Genomic DNA, 26,020 nt, shown 5'->3' on the forward strand with positions numbered 1-26,020 from the left:
ATCTAACGCCAACCTACCTCCTTGGTTGTGCACCACCATGGAACACACTCCTCAAGTATCCTCCTCACGTTTCTAGCCCCCATTAAGCCAACCTTGCTCTGCAGAGTCCGCATGTTTCATAGCATGTCCTTTCTATTCTCCCCTACGTTTCATGTCTCTCTCCTTTTGCTCCACTCACCAGAATAATTAAAAGGTTTTCCCTTTCAGGGCCTAGTCGCTCAAAACCTCCAGCCTGCATTTAGGAAAGTCCTTATTATTTTTCTACCAACTAACAAAAAGACACGAAGAACCATCAATCATCAGAAACATCATACCTACTGGGTCAGCCCCTCATGCTTTTTTTTATAGCAATCCGTAAACATATTTAAGTCTATGCATAGTCCCGTTTCTCTAGCCAATAATAAAAAGAGTTCCAAATTTGATAGAAGTCTGTATTCTCCTTCTCCTTCAGAGACAAGGTCAATCTGTCCATTTCGACACAGTCCAAAATCTTTTTTAAAATCAGTTCATCTGCAGATGTTTCTTCACTCCTCCAATGTTGGGCAAATGCAATCCATGCAGTAGTTACATGTAGAATCAAATACATTGCTTGATTATCAACATCATCAGGTATGATGCCTAATAATAAAACTTCAGGTTTAAATATTAGAGTTTTTTGTAATATTGCCGCAAGCCATTTATGTATTTTAGCCCAGTATTTTTTTGACTTATCACACATCCACCACATATGAGAAAAAGTATCTGGTTTATGTTTGCATTTCCAACATCCATTTGACATATTTGGAAACATCTTAGCTTAATCTATTTGGTGACAGATACCATCTATAAACATTTTATAAAGATTTTCTTTATATAAGGCTGCTAATGTTATTTTAATATTTCTTTCCCACAGCTTTTGCCATTTCTGTTGCTCAATATTATATCCAAAATTTTGTGCCCACGTTATCATAGTTTCTTTAACTTGTTTATCTTCCATTCTCATATCCAAAAGAAAATTATACAGTCTTTTAATTTATTTCTCATCTAATTTTAAGATCACTTGGTCAAATGTTGTTAACTCCTTATAAAACCCCACATTTTATAAACTTTAACATATCCCGATTGTATTTGAACCTTATGTCACCAGAACAGGGGCATTTATGTTAATGGAGGAAACACTGTGGGTATACTAGTGGTCTCTGGAAGTTCACCTTTGGGGGTGGCACCAGGCTGGTGGTGGCCCCACGTAAGTCCCACCCCCCCCTTCTCTTCCGTGCTGCTCAGTGGGGCGCTCTGGGGCACCGGCCCCCCTGCCGTTCTCCTGCACCCCCAAGTATCTCTGATCCCACATAGCATGAGCATACATTTCATGTCTCTCACCTTTACCTCCACTCACCAAAATAATTAAAAGGTTTCCCTTGCAGGGCCCAGTGGCTCAAAACCCCCAGCCAGAATTTGAGAAAGGCCTTGATGGCCACTAGAGCCCTTTAAAGGGAATCCTGCAGGCCATTAGCTCCAGCACAACAAAAGGGCCAACCTCAAAACATGGGGACTAGAAACTTGTGACCCCAGCAAGGGTGGGCAGGCAGGCAGAAAGATGGGAGCCACAGGCACTGGGAGGGGATTTTTGTCAAGGCAGAAAACACTGTGCCTCTAGCAATAGCTACGATAAAATCGTGTTTGGAAGTGGGACTCGGCTGGTGGTGACACCAAGTAAGTTTCAACTCTTGCCTTTGGTCGCTTGGGTGAGGTGCAGAGGTTCAGGTTACTGTCTCCTTGCCCATCCGTGGCCCCACATATATTGCGTTCTTTCAACCCTCCATGAATTAAGCATGGTAGAGACAAAGAGTCCAATGCTAACTTTTTGGTTGACAAGTCTTTCTGGCAAACTTTAGTGGTGCAACATTGTGGGCCTTTCTGTTGTGGTGAAAACCACTGTGGTGATACTGCTTATGACATCAGATTTGGACCAGGGACCACACTGACGGTTTTGCCTTGTAAGTCGCCTTTGCTTTCCAGATGCGTCCTATTTTATAGCAATGTTTTCTCTCCTGGTTTTGGCTACCACGAAAGGGAAGATTGGAATCAGCTAATGAGTTGCTACATTTTGGATCATGTGTGTGGAGGGTCACCATTCAGAATTTGCTGCTTTTGCTGCCAATCTGGGAACTTCTTGGGCAGACAGAATGAGGACTAGAAAATTGAAAGTGATAGGGAGCCTGTTCCGTGGTGGTAGGGGGTCGAAATGACAATTCCTGCAGATCAATTCTGTCCAGGTAGAGTGGGCAACTTGTAACCCTCCAGATCTTTGGTCTTTCAATGCCTAACTCCCTTTCCAGTATTAGCTGTGCTGGCAGAAGCCTCGGTCAGCGATTCAAACTGTTGGTAAGGAAGCATCCCAGTGGATCTCATTCAGTTTAGTGGCTCGATTCCCCTGTTAATTATACTCTAGTATCTAGCTCTCTTTCGGTCTTATCTGTTGTGAAAAAACACTGAGGGCAGTCCACTGCAGAAGAGCAACTTGGGGCTTCTAGTTTGCAATTTATTTGCCATGCTTTTTGAAAAACACTAGTCTAATGGACCAGGCAAATATATACGCTTAGGCAAAAGGAAGTCCCATGGACCCCTATAGGATGTGCTTCCCTACAAGTGTGCTTACTTAGAGTAGACCCACCTAAAACCCTGGAAGCGACTCGGGAACTAGATATGGGGGACAGTCCGACATAGAATCGGATGTTGCTGTCTGGATACCATTTCCTAGTAAAACATGTGGCACTTCCATCCCTGGGGGAAATCCTGTCTCTAGCTTGCAGCTTATAGGAACCAGAAAATTTGCAAGGGATTACAAATACGGAGCATTTCACACTTTCTGGCCTTCTACTTTTATGCATGCACCCGCCATCTCCTTGTACCCTTGAAAAGTTTTTGTCAGGGCCAGAAACACTGTGGGTATTCTGGCAGTTTTGGGAAGATCATCTTTGGAGGCGGCACAAAGCTGGTGGTGACCCCATGTGAGTGCCCCCTTCCTTCTTTTCTGTTCTGCTGGGTTTCCCATTCCTCGGGGCCATGGAAGGGAGGGAAGAAATAATTCTGAGCCACCCAGATCATTTGCTGCAAAAGCCATTTGTGCAAGTCTTAATTCACCCCAGTAACTAAGGACTGCGGCAAATGATCCCACAGTCACTCCGGGGTTCCTATCAACACATCCGAACTGAACATGGGAAGAGTTTCCATTTGAAAATATTTTCCTATGGGATAGAAGACAGTGAGGGTTCATTTAGGGAAACCCCAGGGCCCTGGAGGAAGAGAAGAAAAAACTTTATGGATTCAGGGAGACCAAATCGCATTAGCCAAGCATTCCATTGGTGGTACTGGTCAACTCCAAATGGGTTTCAGTCCAACCGTTAAGGGCATAATCCTATGCCTCTTCAGAAAGAAATGTTGAGGATCCAACAGCCAGTACAGGATGTGTTAACAGCTGCAGCGGTGTATGAGTATATGGAAATGATTGTGTGAAGGGGTTGTTTTGTGAAGTGTGAAGTGTGAAGGCTGTTTTCCCAACTGTTTGCTTAAAAAGAAGCAAAGAAAGCTAGATGTGAACCCTACAAAACCACGGCACAAGCGTAATTAAAAAGGGACAATAGGGTGGTCAGATAGGGGTCAGGTAGGTGGTGGAATATAAAGGGAAACTGAGGTTTCTGGTCAGAACAGTCCAGCTGGACTGGAGACTTTGAAACAGGAAGACAGGAAGAAAGCTGGGTGCCCTCGAACAGAACATTCCACCTAATTTCATTCCTCAGGGCTAGAGACTTTAAAAAAAGAGCGTTAGGAAGAGAAACAGAAAGATGGCTGCCACTGACATGGGGGAGACATTTTTGTCAAGCCAGGAAGCATTGTGGGTCTACAAACAGCTTTGAGAAAATCATCTTTGGAAGAGGCACCAAGCTGGTTGCCACTCCAAGTAAGTTTCCTGTCTCCCTTCTTGTCACTGTGCCAGGGCAACGGTTCCAGATAATGCCCATTCGCCCCACCTTGGCACCTGTCCCCACTCACATATGGGGCCAGATGCCCCATATCCGTACGAATCAAGCATGTTGGAGTCAGTGCTCCAGAGAAGCACAACTTTCTGGGCACCGTTCCTTTCACTAAACTCAGTGGATGCGGCATTGTGTGGGTTATTGTTGTGGTGGAAACCAGGGTGTGTATGGTTCTTATGGCTCCCTATTTGGACCAGGGACCAGCCTGACGGTTGAGCTGCGTAAGTCGCCTTTGCTTTCCAGGCACTTCATATTTCATGGCAATGCCCTTTCTTTTACCTTGCATCCCTCACACCTACCTTTGCTTTCTTCTACTTTTTGGCTACCAGTGAAGGGCAGAAAAGTATCAATTATTCAGTCATTATATTCCACCCCCGTCCCAAATGGGGAAAGGGACTTTTTTAGAATTTGCTACTTCCACCACGAAAGTGTATTTGGAATTCAATTTGCTATCGGAATGTGCACTACACGCTTGAGGATGATGGGTGATGGATACAGTAGTGGGTGGACAGTTGTTTTGGGGTGCAGAAGTGTAAAGGAGCCCTGACTTTTCCATTCAGGACAGCCCACTTAATTCCAGCCATGAGGACTAGAAACTTTCAAAAAGCAAATAGATGGACATGCAAAAGAAAGGCAGCACTGAAAGAGGGAGGAGGTTTTTTGTCAAAGCAGAAAACACTGTGGGACTAATAGTGGTGTTGGAAAGCCGACCTTTGGAAGTGGCACTCAGCTGGTTGTGACCCCAAGTAAGTTTCACCTCTTTGAGTGTCTCCTTGCAAAATCTCAGAACGGGCTCTCCACGCTTTCCACACGCAAACCGTTATGCCCGTGCTCCATGCCTTATCTATTTTTTTAAACCTATGCAAATCAAGTATGGGGGAAGGAGGCAAAGCATCGTTGTTGTGTAAGTTTTTGGTCCATCTTTCTGTTCAGTTGTGGCATCGTGCCCTTCAGCGAGTTTGATGGAAGCTGCGTTGTGTGGGCTTGTGTTGTGGTGGAAAAGCGGATTTCCAGGCAGCACAGCCCTGGAAATTTCATTCATCAGGTCCAGAGACCTTCAGGAAGGGAGGCAGGAAGGAGTATCAACGCACAAGAAAAGACATTTTGACAAGGCAGAAAACACAGTGTGTCTAATGCCTTTGAGAAAGTCACCTTTGGAAGTGGCACTCAGCTGGTTGTGACTCCACGTAAGTGTCAGCTCTTCGTTCTGGGCACTGTGCTAGGCAAACCAGTTCAGGACCGTGTTCTCAAGTCCGGCGCACATTTCCTGCCCTGGCAAATTTTTGTCAAGGGAGGAAACACTGTGAGAACAGAGATGGCAGCAGGAAGCTCATCTTTGGAGGTGGCACCAGGCTGGTGGTGACCCCACGTAAGTTCCCCCTTCTTCCTTTTCCATTCTGCCAAGGGTCGCCCCACGGGACGCCCTCCCGCATCCCATCTGCGTGCTTATACAGAACAGGTTGCATTCCCAGGGCTAGCGTTGCGATCCGTTGAATGCTTTGGCAGGCTGCGATCCTTCGCACCCCCAGCCAGCGTGCAATGGCATTGGGTGGCCCTATAGGAGAGACTACAGAGAATGGCCAACATTTGGATCTGGATCCGAATCTTATCTTATCCTACCCCGTAAGCAGGGCCGTCTTAACAGCATAGAAACATAGAAACAGAGCGAGTCAGAAGGGGCCTCCCAGGCCATCTAGTCTGACCTCCGGCACCAGCCGGCTCCGCTCACGACATGCCCACCATGTGCATGTCCAGCCTGTCCTTGTCATCACCGGGGCCTCAAGCACCTCCCATGGAAGCCCATTCCATACCTAGGGTCCTAACCGTCAGGAAGTACTTCCTGGCATCCACCCTACATCTTGGTTCCCTGAGCTTGGCTGCATTGGAACGTGCCCTGCCCTCCTCTGCAGGGGAAAACCCACCCACCTCCGTGTGACACCCCCTCACGTACCTGAGAGTCGCCAACAGATCCCCTCGGAGTCTCCTCTTCTCCAGGCTGAAGAGACCCAGTTCCCTCAGTCTCGCCTCATGCCCCATCCCCTGCAAACCGGCCACCAGCCTTGTGGCCCTGTGCTGCACTGACTCAAGCATTATGGGCCCCGTGCAAAGCCGGGTACTGGGGCCCCTACGACAACTACAACTACAGTTAATTTTGGAAGTGTTCCAGTTTTCCAAGGGTTAACATACACAGATTAGTATGGGCCCCGCGGGAAAGTGCCCATCAGGCCCATGCGTTCAGACAGCCCTGCCCATAAGTCTGCTTTCTTTGCATGAAAACCACCACATTTTCCAAAATCCATTTATTCTGAAAAGATGGCCTTGAAATTGTGGGATCTCTTGGCCTTTTACTTAAAAAACGAAAAACCAGACCTAAAACAGATGTAGTTAGAATGTTACAAAAGGGATCTTTTTTACAAAAGGGATGGGAGGCAAGTACGTGTTAGGTGAGAAACTGTAATGGAGGCACAATAGATATTTATCTAAAACTTTTGATACCATCTTATCCAGAGATGTTAGTAATTGGACAGCATACAAATTTTATAAATAAAAAATAAAATAAAAATAAATCTTATATTTTCAAAAAATCTCAAGACTGGGCATGAGATGTTCAGGCAGAGCCACCCCCTAATTCCAATCAGGAGGAAAGGTGGGTACCCCAAAACTGGAAGGATAATTTTGTCCTGGCAGAAAACACTGGCTCTAAGCCACAGCTTTGAAAAACTCATCTTTGGAAGTGGCACCAAGCTGGTTGTGGGGCCAAGTAAGTTTTCACACTGAATTTGTGCTATTGTGTTGTGTGCCACAGTTGAGGAAAATGTCCACATACACACCCCTTCCCTTACCCCCTGCATTTCTATTCTGGTTAAACTTATACAAACCAAGTATCACTTGGATAAAGTTTCGTAGTGATGCATCCGTTTGGTGGACAATCCTGGCCCAGCCCTCAGCAGACTTGATGCATTTGATGTGTGGGTTTATGTTGTGGTGGAAAACATTGTGTGAATCATGGGAGAAGCTGACATTTGGGTCAGGTACAAGGGCTGACTGTCCTGCCTGGTAAGGCTACTTCTTTTGTCTAATTCCTCAAATCTAATCTGATCCCAACCTGAATGCATTTCTTATTCCTTCTCGTTCTTGCCTTCTCCTTTGGAATCACCACAGGCAACTGATTTTCACGATTCTAAGGCGTTGCTCGGATGCACATTCAAGCAAGGAAATGTCCTCCAATGCGCTGCATCCTACAGCCTGTAAGGGGGATGCTAAAAGCTGTTGGAATCTTGTACTTTATTAGTATATTATTGCTAAAGTGGGGATATTCTTCTGGAGTTTCTGCCTGAGGCATCCCAAAGTCCTGGAACAGTGAAAGATGGAGATTTAGCGATGATAGAGTGATCAATATGGACTTAAAACTTGAATCTGTATAAGCATTTCAGTGAGGGGGACATTGTAGTGGAATGTAGGTAGGATTTGGATTAGACTGAGAGAAAATGATGCATCCAAGGTCTTACAGAGAGCTTCACAAGTGAGCAGGGTTAACATAACCTTTATCTCATAGGGCTACTAATATTTCTTTCTAATGCTTCCCGTTAGGCATTGGTCCCGGAATGGGGAAGCCCAGATTCCAGGCTCTCTGTAGGGTGCAAACAGACACTGAGATCCAAAGTTGTGAGAAGGTTGCAGCTCTCTTGATTTCAAATTTTGTCTACCATTGCATCTGAGAGTCTCTCATCCAGCAAATCACAAGAAGCAGTAGTTCCTGTATACTCCTCGCTAATCAGACCTCACCTGGAATGCTGGTGTCCAGTTCTGGGCACCAAGATTTAAGAAAGATGCAGGAAATTAGAAAGGGTCAAGCAGAGGGCAACAAAAATGATCCAGGGTTTGGAAACACTGCCCTATGAGGAGGGACTGAGAGAATTGGGCATGTTCAGCCTTGAGAAGAGAAGACTGAGGCGGGACATGATATCCCCCTAGAAGTACCTCCAAGGCTGTCACAAAGAGGAAGGTCAAGATCTCTTCTTGCTAATGCCAGAGTGCAGGTCATGGAATAATCAATTCAAGTTGCAACAACCCAGGTTCAGGCTGGACATAAAGAAAAGCTTCCTCACTGTCAGAACAATAGGACAGTGGAACCAGCTGCCCAGAGAGGTGGTGGGCTCTCCCACACTGGAGACATTCAAACAGAAACTGGCCAGCCATCTGAGTGGGGTGGTGTAACGTGGTGTCTTTCAACAGTCAGGGGTTGGACTCAATGGCCTTCATGGCCCCTTCCAACTCTACTATTCTATGATTCTATGAATATACAAGCAATTCTTTTTAGCTCATTTATAATTAGAACTTAACCCCATTTGCCCCTGCATGGAAAAAAATGAGTATAAACTGGCCAGAGCAAGTTCTGCTGGTGCTCGTTTAATTTGATAGATTATTCGATGCCTTTGCAGGAAACGCATGTGGAAAAGACAAGTCATTTGGAAAAAGCATGCATTTCAAAAAGGACCACAACTGATACATTTATATAAATTTGGTGGCAAGGGTAGTACACATGAAAATCCACATGAATTTTCTTGTGCATAGGAAAACAAAGCCTGCAATCTGACATGGATAAAAGGCAGAACAAGTTCTAAACAATGAGCTCCAATTGTGTTGGTTCACACATCCCTCCTTTTATCACATCCTGAGCAGTGAGCAATTTTGCTGCTGTTTGTGGTAACATCAACAGGTGACCATTGACTTAACTGGGCAGCCTGGTTGGAGAGACCCCTCCAGAATGGCTGAAAGCCAAAAATTGAGTTTAATGGGAGTGTAAGTGGAGCAGATACTATAATCCAATACAAGAGTCTAGGAAGTAGGGTCAGGAGATGGACAACTTGTCCTCCCTGCCAAAACTCCCAACTTGTAACACACCGTTAAGGGCAAATACCCGGATAGGTGAGGACACATGAGGTTCAGGGCAGTTTCTTGCTCCAAAGATGATTTTTTATGCACAGAATTTTTTGCAATTGCATGTGCATGTGATACAGTGTTGGATGAGGTTTATGCTAAAACAAAACTCACTGTGGGAATGATGGAAGTTACAAGCTGCTGTTTGGACCTGGGACAAGATTACTCATCCAGCCCCGTAAGTTCAATTCCTTTGCATAAAATGGTCTTCCACCATCAAACGGCCCCCAGATGTATCCTTACGTGTTTTCTGATTCTCTTTGGGTGCGTTCAGATGAATGGTCCATAGTGCTACCAGTCACCAATGTTGCCACTGTGCTTTTTCTTCCTTATTTTCTTTTTCTCTGGTAATAAAAAGGTGGAAGAAATATCAGGAAAACATTGGAAGGTGGAAGAAATGGTAGGAAAACATGGGAAGGTGAGGTTGTTTGTGCCTTCTGAAAAAAATATGGGTTTGAGGGAAAATGGTTGCACTTCAAAAGCATCATCTGAAAACACTTTTCTTCTTCCTCTTCCTCCATCATCATCATCTTCATCATCTCTTCTATAGCTCTCAAAATCCAACACTCTCTGGTCAGTTCACAACAATTCCTAAACTCCAAAGACCACTGTACAATAAAAACAACCCAAATTCTAATGCAAAACTGAATTTAAAACAATTTGAATAACTAGAACAATGTCTTGGTGGACCTCCAGAGCGCAAGAAGGATGCTCAGTCATCTTTCTTGGGATCCAGCATTATTTAACAAGCACAGCAACTCCAAAGAGCACACGCAGAATTCCATCTAGCTTCCTGCACAACTTGCCTCATACCTTTCTCAGTAAAAACCCATGCCACTGTGGGTTGCTTTCCTCCATTGTACTGAATGGGGAAGGCATGTCATCTGTAGTGGATTTGGTTCTGGATTCATGGGATCTTGAACCAAATCCACTGGATCCTGACTCTCTGGTTCTGGATCCTGACTCTGATGTTTTCCTGGTGTTGGAATCTGCAGTCTCACTTTTTGCCTTGGTCTGAACCACTGTGTGATGTCGGTGGAAGTGAAGTGATCTTTGGTGGGGGTTCGAGACTGCTTGTCATACCCAGTAAGTCTTGCTTATTTTGTCATGTCTGAGATTAAATGTATGTCTATTCAGGAATAAATCCCACTGTTTTCAATGGGTCTTACTCTCAGATAAATGTGTATAGGATTGAGCTGCTACAGGGCACTCCAAGACATATTTTCCAATGAGTAGGCACCCACTGAACACAATCTAACTTCCTTCTTAGTATAGATACACTTAATACTCTCGATTTAGAGGCATAAAATCCACTTGATGTTCAAAACAAGCTTCACTTCAAATAGATCACTATTTGAATTGGACTTCTAAAGTCTTTTGCCCGTGCTTTATCATATGTTTCAAGCAGAACTGAAATGACCTTGTTTTGTGTCTGTGCACATGTGCGCATACATGTACTCACATGTGCATGGGGCAGAGAGATCTCACTCAGCTTTCTCAGGTCCTGAAGTAAAAACCAAAGATCTCCACATCTAAATAAAAAATAAATAAATAAATGGATGCTGAAGTTGGAGCTGGACTGAAATTAGTTAACTTAGTTCTCATCGACATCAATGAGACTTAATTTAATGGATGGCCACATTCTCCCCTTGATTGCAATCAGAGCATAGTTCTCCTGATTTTGTGCAGATCCAGCCCTTCTCCCTCACTATGTGCGGCGTATCTTTTTCCAGGAGGTGCAGTGGACTTTGGAGCTGCCGCATTCAGTTAATCCGGAACACAAGCTGAACCCCTAAAATATCTGTGTGTTCTGTAACTAGGAGCCGTTAAAAACACTTTTAGCAATATTAATGCACTTTGCTAACTTTGCAACTTGCATGTGATGGTTTTAGGGACCCGTCCCCTTCCCAGGAGATGGCCAAGTGCATTTTTTTCAGTCTTGACGCATGCAACCAACATCTCTCTGTGTCCAGCCCCATCCCGTGCTTTCCAGCTGTTTCTCTATGTTACAGCGACAGGAGCACAAATGCTGGCCAACCTCTGAGCAAGCTCAGGCTGAAATGGGACCTCATTGAAATCATAGTGCCGTTGCGACGTCACAAATGCGATGGACGTTGCTTTTGCTGCCCTTCTGCCCTTATCGGCTGCCGCTCTCCGACAGCTTTGGGTGTAGAATGGAGCCTGGTTCAGCCTTCACGGTCCCATTCATCTGCAGCATACCACTTGTGGGTAATGGCACTGGCTCCCGGTGAGTTTCTGAGCTCGTGTGGCTCAAATCACGGCGCTGTGATGCAGAGCAACTGAGACGATTCAGCTTAGGAAGCAGGCCAGCAAGGGAAATCATGATGGAGGTGGGTGGAAGAGAGTGGAGGAGGAGACGCTTGCGGTCTCCCATAGTGCTAGACCCCAAGGGGTCTTCCCATGAAGCTGGCTGGTTGTTCCAGGACAGATAAAAGGAGACACTCCTTCACGCCTCACAAATTCGCTTCTGTGTGGTGTAGCGATGGCCATTCATTTGGGCAGCTGAAAAAGGAGGTGGACTAACTCCATGGAGGAGAAGTTTACTGGTTCAGAAGGCTTTTTGCTGTCTCAGCTCTCAGGGACAATATGTCTGTGTATGCTGGGGAGAATGGGCAGCACGGTCCCATGGCACTCTGTCCTCTTGTGAGATCCTCTGGAAGCTGGTTGACCAGTACGTGAACACAACGCTCAACTAGGGTGTCCAAGGATAGGCTAGACCTGCAACAACTTCAGCTTTATAATCTTAGTTCTCCTTGTGCCTGAATGCTTTTTGTCAAGACAGGAAACACTGTGGGTGTCCAGTGGGAACTGGGCCATGATCTTTGGAAGCGGGTCTAGACTAGAGGTGATCCCAAGTAAGTTTTACCTCTTCCTCCCATTGTGTAGTTGCAATTGTTTTGGTGACTTTCCATCTTTCTGTGTGTTACAACCTGGTCTTTCGCCCTATTCAGTTGTGTTGAAAGTGCACCAGAAAGACTGTGCTAGTCCACAAAATATCGTCACGCAGACGTGGGTGCGCCCTTGCAACATCACTCAGGCTTTTCCATTCAAAGCGTTTCCATGGGACCGTACCGATCGGTGTGTCTAGTAGGAGTTAAGCAATCTTGCAGCAATTGATGGCCATCAAAGGAACATGTTTAAGTAAAATTATGTGTGTGGCTGTAACAATACACAACCGTGTTATAGGATGCAGCTTCTGCTTCTACCAGTGTGCTTGTAAATAAACACTAGTAGCATGCTAGGTATCGTACAAAGATTCCCTTGAATTCTGGGAGCATGTGGGATCTCCTTCTCAACTCATCTTTATGAACTGATCTTGGCAAGATGCGAAGTAATTGTGGAGGGCGGGGAGTAGAACCCTAGAGGTTTTTGTGGGACTTTGGATCACTGTGGTTCTCAAACACTAACAAGCTGATCTTTGGGGAAGGAACCATTCTGAGGGTGCAACCCAGTAAGTTTCATGGCTTTTCTCTGGCGATGTCAAAAGAGGCACAAGAAGCATCAACTAGGAGCAAAAGGCAGCTGTGGGTGACTGAGTAGGGACCGTGGGGGTTTCTCGCAGAGTCTTATTTGGGAAATGGAATTCTTCCTTCTTATCTGCTTATATTGGCCTTCTATGAATACTAACTCAACCATAAAAATGTAAGAACTGCTTAAGGGAGTAAACCAAAATCTCACTACAGTTACATGAGAGGAAACTACACATTGTGATGTACCTCTCATAAACTTATTTATTAATTAAAAGCTTTTCTATCTTATAGAATGTCTTGGGAGGGCTTACAATAAATATGTAGAATAAAACAAACCCACAGCATCCGACCATTAATATACTAAAACCCCAGTTAAAAGCATGAGTTAAAATTAAAAATTTCATGCAGTTTTAAGGAACAGCTGGGTGGAGATGGCTGAAATAACTTAGTATAATAGGGAGCTTTTTCTCAGGACATGCTTGAGGCGACGAGGTTCACTTCTGGAAGATGTAGTGGTGGTCATCCATTTGGATGACCCGACAAGAGAATTAGATGGAGTCATGGAAGGGGAGTCTATCAGTGGCTACCATCCTCCTGGCTCTAGGCTACCTCTGGAATCTCCAGAATGTTTCTGCACACCAGTTGCTGAGGATCATGGGTGGGAGAGTAGTGTTGCACTCACATCCTGCTGGTGGATTTCTCGTGAGCAATGAGTTGACCATGGTGAGAACAGAATGCCAGCTTAGATGGACCCTTGTTCTGACCAACATGGCCCTTCTTGCTTGAGTCTTCAGTTGTAGACTGTTGGATTTTGATGAGTTGGATGATTGATGAATTGGATGAAATTTTGTCCAAGATGACTTTGGATATATACTTGCTGAATCCAACCCATGTGCTGTGTGGGAAGCCACCTTTGAAATCGATGTGGAATTATAAAAGGAGTTTGTCATATATTCCAAGACAGTGATGTTCAAAGGATGGATGGCAGATATTAAGTGGAATATTCCTAGACCTTTTGGGGGCACAAATAAATTTTCAGATTATGTTCTCTGTACTTTCCTCCCTACAGTACTCTGATCTTCATTAGGTAGATCTCTGTGCTATAAATATGAAGCTTGTTTGAGTATCAAGCACTTTCTCTTATTTCAAAAGAAGGAGGAGCTTCAAAACAAAGTTCTAGTCCTCAGTCATGGAGCTGACTGTTGACTTTGGGCCAGTTACAGAATCTCAGCCTGAGCAACCTCACAGGGCTGTTGTTGTGGGGATAAGATTAAGAGCAGGCAGGGGAGGACGATGTAAGCCACTTGAAGTCCTTTAAAAGAAAAAAGGTGGGATATAAATCTAATGAATGAATGAATGAATGAATGAATGAAACGGCAAACCGTTTGAGCCAACTTTTGAAATGCATTTGGGAGGGATCTGTGGATGAAAAAGAATGCCGTGCCCAATATACACCCACTTCAGCAAGGGATTAATAGACTGGGTGCAAAACAGAGCACTTTTACCCAATTATGTTCACTTGCACCTAGGTATCCTCTAAGCAGCTCACTAGCATATCAGTAACATTAAGGACAATCTGGAGAGAATCACTTTTAAATGAACTGTGCCATTTCCTTGTAAAAATGCAGACTGCACTGAATGGATTTTCCTTGAAAAACCCATGGAGAAGGTAGCACTATGCCCAACTTTGAGGGGCACCATTCTGTAAGGGTGTTTCTTACAGTGTAACGATGGTACATGGGGTAAAGTCACATTTGGAAGTGGAACCAAGCTAGTAGTCTTGCCTGGTAAGTGGACAGTTTTAATGTGCCTATGGCTAAGAACATTTTGGTAGAAGTCTACATTTAACTCATTGTAGTTAAAGGAGTGCATCCTCTTAGAAACACAGAAACAGAGCGAGTCAGAAGGGGTCTCCTGGGCCATCTAGTCTGACCTCTGGTTCCAGCCGGCTCCGTTCATGACATGCCTACCACGTGCATGTCCAGCCTATCCTTAAATACCCTCACCGTTGGGGCCTCAACGACCTCCCGGGGAAGCCCATTCCATACCTAGGGTCCTAACCATCAGGAAGTACTTCCTGGCATCCACCCTAAATCTTGGTTCCCTGAGCTTTACTCCACTGGAATTTGTCCTGCCTTCCACTGCAGAGGAAAAAGGGTCGTGTCCCACATCTGCGTGGCATCCCCTCACATATCTGTATGTCACCAACAGATCCCCTCGGAGTCTCCTCTTCTCCAGGCTGAAGAGACCCAATTCCCTCAGTCTCTCCTCATACCCCATCCCCTGCAAACCGGCCACCATCCTAGTGGCCCTTTGCTGCACTGATTCCAACCTTGCTATATCCCTCTTGTAAAGAGAGGCCTGGAATTGAACACAACACTCCAGTTGTGAGCACACCAGAGTCGTATAGAGTGGTACTAATACCTCTCTCGATCGAGAAGCCACGCTTCTGGCTATGCATCACTCGGGTAAGCCCCTTTTAAAAATGCCCACGAAATATCCACTTTTCCTGTTCAAGAATAACAGCTCATATCCAGGGAGGGAATGTGGTGGAAGAAGAATTTGAGGTAGAAATGGAGTCAGGCTTGTTCTCCTATCCCTAAATAGAAGCTAGATTGGATATATTTCCCCCTGAAATCAGTAGGTAAGGCAGTCCAACCTTTTGGAACCACTAGATGGTCACCGTTTTGTAAAGATGTTTCTCACAGTGTGACCTGGGGAGCGGATGGGGAAAAATCGTATTTGGAAGTGGAACCAAACTGGTGATTCTCCCCAGTAAGTGGACTTTTTCATATGTGCCTGAGCTTAAGAAGATTTTGGTAGAAGGCTTGTGATGTGTTGATGGATTCCATAACTTAGTTAAAAACATAGTTTCCTATTGGGCGGGAGCCTCTAGCTTCAGCTTATGCTTGCATGACTTTCTAGATAACTCACTAAATATGTTGTAGGTCTTAGCAGAACATTATCTGGGGATGGATGGTGGAATCTCTACGAAGCAAAACAGGGTTCCCCTTCAGGATGTGAATTTTGTGCTGGACTTCTTCAATCAAAAAAGTGCCCAAATACATATCTTAGCATTTAAATGCATGTAAAATGCATGAGGTCCAGTGTGGAGTGGTGGTTAAGAGCACAGGACTGGGACTCAGACGATCCGGGTTCAAGTCCCCGCTCAGCCATGGAGCCAGCTGGGTGACTTTGGGCCAGTCACAGACTGTCAGCCCAGCCTACCTCACAGGGTTGTTGTTTTAGGGATAAGATGGAGGAAGAGAATGACGTAAGCTGCCTTGAGCCCTTTGTAGGAAAAAGGCAGGATATAAATCGAAGAAAAAATATGCATATTCATAAAACCCCCCAAATGCTCTGTATTATGGGATATTGCTTGCAAAGCTGTTTAAAATAGACATAATTACTGGGCAAAACCATGTGCTTTAAAAGAAATGAATACAGATCACCTAGAAGTGTCCATGGAAACTTAAAAAACTCCCAAAAACTCTCAAACTGATGCGGCGAGAGGTTTGAAACAAATGTAAGGCAGGAGGTATGAGTGATTGTGAGAAACGAAGACTGACAGATTTATTTCTCCCTACAGCCAAAGTAGTAAACATTGCAGAACATGTCAGAATTACTGCTATTTAACAAGAAATAGAATCAAGAAATAGAATCAGTTAATTTCATACTAGTGTGAGCAAATGTATGCTGTGGTTCTTTAAAAAATCAAATATACATATTATGGATGGTAATATGGCATTTGCTCACTGGATAAAGAGAACCAGTTCCATTCTGAAATAAGCACTCTGAAACCCCTCATTTAATCCTAAGAAAATGTAAACTCTAATAGTTTGCTTAAAATACAGCAGGCAGGAAAGGCATTGACTGGGTTGACATGAGAACCCACACTTAAGGTTTGGTAAGGTCTGGATGGTTCTTCAGCCGGATTGTGGGCTGCCGTATTTTCTGAATCCAGCTGCACTTAACAACCCATAAAGAGAACACATTGTTTGTTGCTAGATTAACCATGATCTTGGTTGGGTTCAGACAATACAATAACCCGTATTCAAACAACAACCCATGGTCCAACAACAACACACATTCAACCCATGATTGTTAGTCATTATGTTGTCTGAACCCAAGCACAGCGTAACACAGTAGTGCTGCAAAGAATGAGGGAGTTAGAAATGTGTAGACATGTTCCTCCTTTCCTTGGTGAGGTGATTATCTGCATCCAATTCTATTGTGCATCATGGCATCAGATGCCTTCTTAATGGACTGTGTCAAAATGTCTTTGCTGGCCCTCAGCTGTGATCCAAATCCTGTATTTGATCGATCGTTAGTTTTTTTCCAACAAAACCAAGCCCTTTTTAACATTTCATGCTTGTGCGTGTGTGTGTGTATATGAAGCTGACAGAGAAGAAAGAAAGAACAGAGTTGTCTTTCTTCTCCTCTTAAAGCATCTTGAAGGTTTAAATATGATACATTGCAAAGCCCTGCTTCCATTTCATCAAGTCTATAATACTATAAGCTTGTATTTCCACTCACATAATCGCTACTGTGGGAAGCATGTTGGGTGACATTTCTCACAGAGCCGCCATTTTGTAGAGATGTCTTTCACAGTGCTAACAGAGATGGATGGACTCCAGTCTTTGGCAAAGGGACCAAAGTTGAAGTTTTCCCTGGTAGGGTAACATTTATGTATTTTAATGACCTTGGGAGTGGTTTTTCCTTGTTTTAATCCATAATAGCACCATTTCCTATTGGTTTGGGGCATCTGTAACATGATTCTACTGCCTTCAAAATAGCACATGTTAGATGGATACTTAAGAGATAGATGGGATTCTGTGTCTGCATAGGTGAATCCTAAAAGAATGCCCAAGGGCCTGAAAGCATAATTGTTTATTTGTTCTGTGTGCTTGTAGAAAACACCCCTGCTCGCAGCCAAATCAGTCTAACCTCAATCAAAGCATCGTTTGATGTGGAGATGGTGTTCTTTCCGATAAACTGCTCACAAGTTATTTGAAGAGCACAAAATAGTGAGTTAAATTAGGCCTGTCCTCAGAATGAATGGAGAGGCATCCTGTGGACAGAGCAAGCAACACAGAAACATGAGAGCTTCTGGGCTGGATGTTTTTGCACTTGGAGTGTGCCCATTGACATCAATCGTGCTTAACTTAGTCCTAGGCTTCAGATTCTATGGGTCTGATCAAAGTCTGGCCCAGCCCTCAGAGTTTAGAAAGAGAAGAGAGGGTCCGTTGCATGTACTTGCACTTAATTTTGGAACATGTTTGATTATTTCTTCAACTGTTGACATCAGTCTCCCAAATTATTATGCTTTGAGTCAGTGTATTAAATTTAGTAATTTAGTAATCAGCTAGTGAACTGATGAGTTCATATAATCTAGGGGAAGAAAAATTCGGGGGGGATAAATTTTCATAAGTGATGGTTTGATGGTTGGTGGGTGGTAAGAATGGAAGGTCTGCAAAGATGGGGCATGAAGAAGAGATAAGGGGAAAGGCAGATATTGAAGTCCAAGGAGAGTCAGGGTGTGGGAGAGCCCTGAGAGTAAGGAAGAAACCAGTGGTTCCAATCTTGATATATGGCAAAGGCATTCCATAAGTTTAAGAATATCAGTGCAGCAACTGGAGAGCAGCTTTCCATCCTGAGACTGAGTAGGTTTTTCTGTGAAGGAAGTATCTTGCCCGGTGGTTTTTGTCTCAATGGCAAACACTGTGTGAACTCAGTGGCTACAAAGTCAGTTTTGGGAAAGGGACCAAGCTGCGCATTGAGCCAAGTAAGATGTGTGGAAGGCATTTGTGTGGGCAATTAGTAGAACATGTGTGTTTTCAGTGTGCCAAGATGGTGATATGGGCAAGCTCATTGGTGCAAGATCCCAATGGGCACTTCTCCCCAGGGAAATAAACATTAGTCTTGGGTTGGACCCAAAGTTAGGTGTGCTTGGAGTAAAGCTTTTGAAACCAACTGGAGTCGTGGAGTGAAGAGCAGTGGCAGAGGTTCCAGAATGCAGTCTAAACATTTTATTTTTTAAGGGGAAATAAAAATCTCTGGCATTTTACTTAAGAACAGATGCTTAAGGTAGGGTGCTCGGTATCAAAATAAAAATAGAGCTGTAAGGGAACTTTTTCAGTTCTTTTCAAATTCCTTAGAGAAACATACATTTTAAGAGTCCCTATTTTGTGGAAAAACACAATTCTTGTGCCTTAATAGGAAGCGGTAGTAAACATTTTTGTGGGTCCTTAAAAAACGCCCATCAAACCTTTCCTCACATTTAGGAATGGGAATGAAGTGGATTTGGAGTCATGATGGTTCTCCTATCCTTAAATAGAAGTTGGTCCAATCCTATTTTCCATAGTAGATCAATGAACTAGAAATGATCATACATTGGAAACTTCAGAAGTCAATTATTTTGCAAAGACATTTCTTACAGTGCAATATTGACAAGGCGTGGATTAAAGTCCTTTTTGGAAGTAGAACCAAATTGGTGGTTCTCCGTGGTAAGTGGATCTCAAAGTACATGATCTCATATTTAAAACAACTGTGGCTGATGATGATCGTGGGAGATCATGCAGTCTGTAAGATAGGGTTAGCTCCAGACTGAGTCAGTCTTAGAGGACAGCTATTGAAATCAATGACCCACAACTTAAGCATGACTTAAGTGCCGATTGATCCAGAATACTGTCAAAAGCATTCTTAACCAGTGGTAGATTCCATTTATATCCATCCACTATCTTTTTCTAAGCCTCGAGAGAGCTATGTTTTGGAATGGACAGTCCGATGTATATATACATGTCTACCTCTGATTGTTAAATGTTCTCAGAGCATTACACTGCTGGCCAGTCCACTGCTCGAACCCACAGTTTAGGGTCATATTTGCTTCCAGACAAATCTCTGAGCATATTCTTTAAGACTTACGGTAAGATGCATTTACAAGGTATACTTTAACCATGAACCATCAAGGAGTTCATGGTTTGTTCTTGGGTTATGAACTGTGGTTTATTCACCATGGTTTGCTATCTCACCTGGGTTCAGACAATGCGATGATCCATTTTTCAGCAACAACCAGCACCTAGTCCTTGAGTCTGGGCTATCATGTTATCTGCACTCAGTATGACACAATCAAAAAAAGAGTCATCAGAAAAATGCCAATAGCTGGTGGCATAAGAAAATATCTACTGATTTGCACACAATCTTAGAAGGAATAAATTGAGGTGTAAACCTTTGCATGTTTAGACAGAGAAACAGAAAAAAACAAAACTAGGATTCCCAGCATTCATGGCTGGCTGGGACATGCTGGGAACTTTCTAAACATGGATCGTATTGTAACCTAAGTCACCTTAGGGTGATCTAGGGTGACGAGTTTTTCAACATGGGGCTTCCTTCTACTGGCCTTTGAGGATAAAATTACAGGCCTACCTTACAATGCTGTTGTTAAAATACAGGCTGTGTTGAATGTAATTGTCACACAAGTCTATTAGACCTAGCAGTGTTAAGCATTGGAAATCCCCAAAGACCATCATTTGTAAAGCTGCATCTCACAGTGTTAACTGGTGGTGGATGGACTAAACCCGTATTTGGAAGTGGGACTAAACTTGTGGTTTTCCCTGGTAGGTTAACATCCATTTACTTGAGGTCCATGTTTAAACTACACTCAATAGAAGTGTCTTCACCTTTATGGGAATTTTGTTTTGATTCATCCCAGAACTTACTGGTTTAGCTTTGTGTGTGAAGATGGTAGACAGGTGGGAATTTCTAGTTTCAGTTTATGATTCACTGAAGTATTTTTACCACAGTCTTCAGCAAAAAGAATCTTTGCCTGGCTTACAAAAGTCAAGATCATCGCTATCGTCAGATTTATAGTTTAAGAGCAACATTCTAAGCATTTTAGACATAAAGAAGTCCTACCATTCCCAGAATTCCCCAGCCAATGTGCCTGGCTGGGGGATGCTGGGTATTGTAGGACTTTTTCTGTCCAAATGTGCATTGGATTGCTCCCCTAAAGACACAGCAAAGAAGCAGATTCCCACAGAACCACCATTTTGTAGAGCCACGTTCCACAGTGGGGTTACTGATGGGGTTAAATCTGTATTTGGAGGTGGGACTCAACTTGTGGTTACCCCTGGTAAGTTAGTATTTCTGCTCATGTTGTTGTTTAAGGAACTTGGGGACTCATGATTAACTCAAGTCCCTTTATTTCAATGGGTCTCCTCTTAGTAGGGCAAAATCTGGATCTACCCCATTGTACCTTTGTGATTTTTTGACATTTGTTCCACAAGGCCGCTCGCTCTTGGGCCTGCCATGTCGTATAGACTAAGAAATGCGTTCTTCCCCTGTGGTTGGCCCATCGGTCCTCCTCTTCCAACTCTTGATCCATCTCCTAGTTGGCCTTCCCCTTCTTCCACCTTGGACTTTCTCCATCACCGCCATCTTCTCCAGGGAGTCTTGCCTTCTTGTCATGTGCCTGAAGTGTAACAGCTTCAGTTTTATCCTTTTTGCTCACAGTTCCAGTTGGATCTGATCTAGGATTATTTAGTCATGCTTCAAGTGAGACGAATCATGCCTCACTGAAGTGCCATTGATTACTGAAGGTCTTCTTGAAGTATGACTAAGCTGCAGAACAACAGCAAGCTGGAGGGCCATTGAATACAAGTTAGTCATGAGTAGCTTCCATCACACTGATCTCAACAGATCAACTCTAAGTAGGATGAAATATGGCCCTGACCTGATATCTACAATCCAAAATGCTGCTCTTTGCCAATCTTGGGGAATTGAGTTTGTGAATCTTAGGCCCAATTTCACCTTGCTGTTTGGATCCTGGGTCCCATTTGGTCTTGTCTTTAGATGGCTTCAGCCAAGAAGGCCCATAAAATCAACATCATGACGATGTACGAGAAAATACAAATTGTCACAATGATTTGATCTGAGGATCTGCATTTGTATTGATCAATGGGATGGCTTCCATCTTGCAAGGGAGTGGATGAAACTGGGGATTATGTCATAGTCTAAGTCACTGTGTGGGGAAATTGCTAACAAATTCCTGTTTGGAGGTGGAACACAACTGAGCATTAAACCAAGTAAGGCAAATAAATATTATTTATTTATTAATAAACCAAGCAGAAAATAATCTTGCTGCTAGGTAAATCGTTTGGAGGTTGGGATAGTTCATTAACTGTTGTTAAAATGGTTAAACATTAGAACAGCTTTCAGGATAAGGACAAATTCACTGCACAATAGCATTGGATACAGATTTCCTCATGCTTAGAGTAGAACCATTTAAATTAATGGTGCTTAAATGAGTCTTGATTGTTGTAAGACCCATTGATTTGGAAGGATCTGTTTGAAGTGTGAATCAGACTGGATGGACCCTTTGCGTTTAGGCAACCTGAATTGTTGATTAAACCCCCCATGGTGTTCTTCAGATGTGTCCAGGAAAAGAAATGGCGTCTCCTTTATAATGCTCAGTGTTTAGCCCCAGAGTATATTTTGTTAGGGATGTCTCAAGGAGGCCGCTGCATTGCACGCAGAATATACTCTCAGAGTTACCTATATACCGTGCTGTGCATATTTGGCGATATGTGGATTTTTCTCTGTGTGTGCATGGTCTGTCCAGGACTGGAATTTTATTTACACATTTCCAGTGTGCAGAGAACAAAATAGCGGCCTTAAGTTCAGATCTCGCTTCTGCCATGAATTAGGTACAGCTTTGCAAGCCCATGTTTTCTCTGCCTCCCATACAGTCCCGGACAAACGGGGCTAACAGGCTAGATCCAGACTTCACCACATTTAAACCAGCCCCATTCAAGTCAATCGGACCATGTTAATCAGGGATGTAGATCCAAGCCACCATGTGAGAAATGTTACCTCAAGTGGCATGGAATGAGGACAAGCGGCACGATAGACACAAATTCAGCAACCCGTGGCAGTTTGGATAGCTTTCCAAACGATGACTCTTTCCCTGCATGGCACATGGAGCCTTGTGTTGAAGTCTTGATGGGACTGAAATCGTTGCCGTTTTCTCCATGAATGTGCTTTTGACAGCCCTTTGCCTTCCCGCCAAGCCAGGTCAAAGAGCAGGAAATGTGGGTAGAAACCCTACTTCTCCCATAGTCAGTTTTTTAATCACAGTGAAGCAGTGGCGCAGAACAGCCTGCAGCGTGGTGTGAATTTTGCAGGCACTTCTGAGAAATTATCTTTTTTTGGAGCTGGAACGAAACTACTGGTTGCACTGAGCATGACTCAGAGTAGTTGCAAAAGCATCTCCGGATGTGGACTGCAAAACAACCCAGTATTTTAATAATTAACTGCTTTTCTTCTTGTTTTTTATTACTATTTTAGATGCTGTGTGTTTTCTTAAAACCGGGTGTGCTATTGTTGTTCTGGTTTTTTCTGGTTTGCTCTTTGTAAGCCACCCCATTTTTTAGTAATAGGGTGGCATACAAAAACCTTAAAGAAATAATAAAGAAATAAACAAACCAGGGGAAGGCAAGGAATGCCTTTCAGGTGCTTTGACCTACTGCTCCCATTATTCCTCACCATTGGCTACAGTAGCTAGGGCTGAGGGGAGCTGTAAGCCAAAGCATCTAGGCCAGTGATGGCGGACCTTTTAGAGACCGAGTGCCCAAACTGCAACCCAAAACCCACTTATTTATCGTATTTTACATGCCTATTATGGTTATATTTTTATTTATTTTTTACAATCATTTATATCCCGTCCTTCTGACAAGTGCTCAGGACGGCTTACATAATGTAAAATTACAATAACACAATAATAAAACCACAGTTATTGAAACAATATAAAACAGGATGTCATAAACTAAGAGAAATGAAAAGGGGGGAAAAGAATAGAAAAGGTGACTGTGGGGAAGGAAAAAAAAAGAAAACATCTTAAAACATCTAAAATCCATGATTATTAAAATAGAATAGATTATTAAATAGATTAAAATCTATTCTAAAATAGAATAGATTATTAAATAGAAAGGTCTTTACCTGGCGCTGGAAGGAGTATAACGTTGGCGCCAGGCAGACCTCTCTGGGGAGCGAGTTTCATAGTCTGGGTGCCACTACGGAGAAGACCCTCCTCTGGGTAGACCCCTCTGTACTTCCTGGAAAGAGGGTTCCTGCATCAAGGCCTTCCCTGCCGATCTTAAGGGGCATGGGGGCATAAAGGGCAGGAGGTGACCCTTCAGGTATTCTGTAATGTTGGTTGAGACTGTAAATGTTGGGCACAAGTCACAGCTGACTTTTTCCTTCCTATTGTAGATCTTCCAGAAGCTGCACCTTCCATCTACGAACTAAAGCCCGTCAAAGAAGATAAGGACAAACTCATGAAAAACTTAACTGCTTGCCTCTTCACTGACCATTTTCCTGGTGGTATCGAAGTGAAAACCAGGGGAGAAAACTGGAAAGCTGTCAACAGCTCCCTTGTTATTGTGAAAGAAAATGGAAAAGATATACCCAGCTATGGGACAGTCCTGTGGGACAGCAAGGATAAAGACTTCACCTGTTCTGCTAGGGCTGCTGGTCGAGTCTATAACTATGAAAGACAAGGTGAGCAGATGGGGATCATTTCTGCACACTAGATACAACCAAGCTCCATCCTTCCCCCTGGATACATTAACACCCCCCACTCCAAATATTATTATTATTAGAACATTTCTATGCCGCCCCTTGCCGAAGCCTATATTGAAGACCATGATTCTAGACAGGCCCCTTAAACAGCATCTGCAAAACAGAAGGCAAAACAGAACCCCAATATGCATTTTATTTGCAAATGCTAATGGATATGTATACATGCAAATTTAGAGATAATATGGTATATCTCACATTTGAACTGTGTTCTTCCCACAGTCTAGCTGCTACCTTTTCATGGGCATACTCAAAGTCCCCAGTCCCCCATCCCATGCTTCTTACATTTTAAACCAGACCTGGTCTCAACTGCCCATCCGGTAGAGGACTTTTCTAGATGAAGGATCACCCACTGGGAAATTGGACACCTGACTAGCCTTCACATTTCCCTTTTAATGATAGAATGTTGGGAGAAACCAGCTGTTTTCAAAACGTGACTTCTGGGGGAAATCAACAGACGCTTAGCAGAGCATTCCTCAGTGAGAAGCTTAGAAACTGCAGGGAGTGTTGTCTACCTGATGGTGTAATGTTGTCTAGCTGATGGGGTGTCAAGCACAGTCAGGTGGCAAATTGTCCCCAGCACTATGTAAACACAGGAATGGGCAGGAGTATCTCCAGGTCAGTGGCTCAGCTCAACAGTTTTGGCCAGAGCAGTGTGCATCCTGGAACATGTTCTAGAACCATGCATGGAAGTCAAAGGCTCACGAAGAAGTGTCTGCCCTGAGCAGAGGATGCAAAAATGGCCTTTTTTTGTTTTGTTTAGTCGCAAAGTCGTGCCCGACCCACTGTGACCCCATGGAGAACATTCCTCCAGGCCCTCCTGTCCTCCACCATCCCTCGGAGTCCACCCAAGCCCACCCCCACCCCCCCAGTGACTCCATCCAGCCACCTCATCCTCTGCCGTCCCCTTCTTCTTTTGCCCTCAATTGTTCCCAGCATCAGGCTCTTCTCCAAGGAGTCCTTCCTTCTCATTAGGTGGCCAAAGTATTTGAGTTTCATCTTCAGAATCTGGCCTTCCAAAGAGCAGTCAGGGTTGATCTCCTCTAGGACTGACCGGTTTGATCGCCTTGCAGTCCAAGGGTCTCACAGGAGTCTCCTCCAGCACCACAATTCAAAGGCCTCAATCTTTTTGCGCTCAGCCTTCCTTATGGTCCAGCTTTCACAGCCATACATTGCAACTGGGAAAACCATAGCCTTGACTACACACAGTTTTGTCGGCAGGGTGATGTCTCTGCTTTTTAGTACGCTGTCTAGATTTGCCATAGCTTTCCTCCCTAGGAGCAAGCATCTTTTAATTTCTTGACTGCAATCACCGTCTGCGGTGATCTTGGAGCCCAAGAAAATAAAATCTGTCACCAAAAAAATGCCCTACAGCATATCAAATCTCTTTTGACCTAAGAGGCATCTGTTGGTAGGCCAAAGGCAAAAGGGGAACGGGCTAAACTATTTCAACATTTCAGAATGGAGGAGAGAGATTGGGCAAAATTTTGGAAGCCACAAAATGATCAGCTGTTGGGACAAAGGTCATGGGGCCAGGAAAGGATGTGGCCATCTGGAAAATCCTGTAGACCATCAGCCCCAATGTTGAAAGGGTTCTTTCCTGAATTAAAACAGGAGCAGCGCTCCAGTCTGTCTGGGTCCGAGGGACACTAAATATTCCAAGCGCCGAAGGCACGTAGAGTACTGAAATTTCTTAGGCACAAAATCAGGCATTTTCTAGATCAAGTGGAGTCCAGATGCAAGCTCTTAACTTGCATCATTACATTAGTCAGTGGTTGTTATTGTTTTGATTAAACTTATTTCGATATTGTCCTTCCGCTGACATTTTCCCCAGAGCAGTTTACAATTGCCATTTAAAAGCTAATGCAGTAATCTGCAAAGTTTTGGAGGGCCAGAAACTTGAATGCTCGGATTGGAACATGCTCAGGATTTTTATGT

At 43.9% G+C, this 26,020-nt stretch overlaps 1 gene segment (V, D, J or C); it reads left to right on the plus strand.

Moving 5' to 3' along the window:
• The first annotated feature begins 1,632 nt into the window (after window positions 1–1,632).
• The window catches only part of LOC123021500, a 28,760-nt gene continuing 4,372 nt past the window's right edge, over window positions 1,633–26,020 (plus strand). The window contains 2 exon segments of the C gene segment in view: window positions 1,633–1,692; window positions 23,717–24,004. Coding sequence covers window positions 23,782–24,004 — 223 coding nt within the window.

The sequence above is a fragment of the Varanus komodoensis genome, unplaced genomic scaffold, assembly GCF_004798865.1.
Source record: "Varanus komodoensis strain SLA01 unplaced genomic scaffold, ASM479886v1 scaffold169, whole genome shotgun sequence".
Classification (NCBI taxonomy): domain Eukaryota; kingdom Metazoa; phylum Chordata; class Lepidosauria; order Squamata; family Varanidae; genus Varanus; species Varanus komodoensis.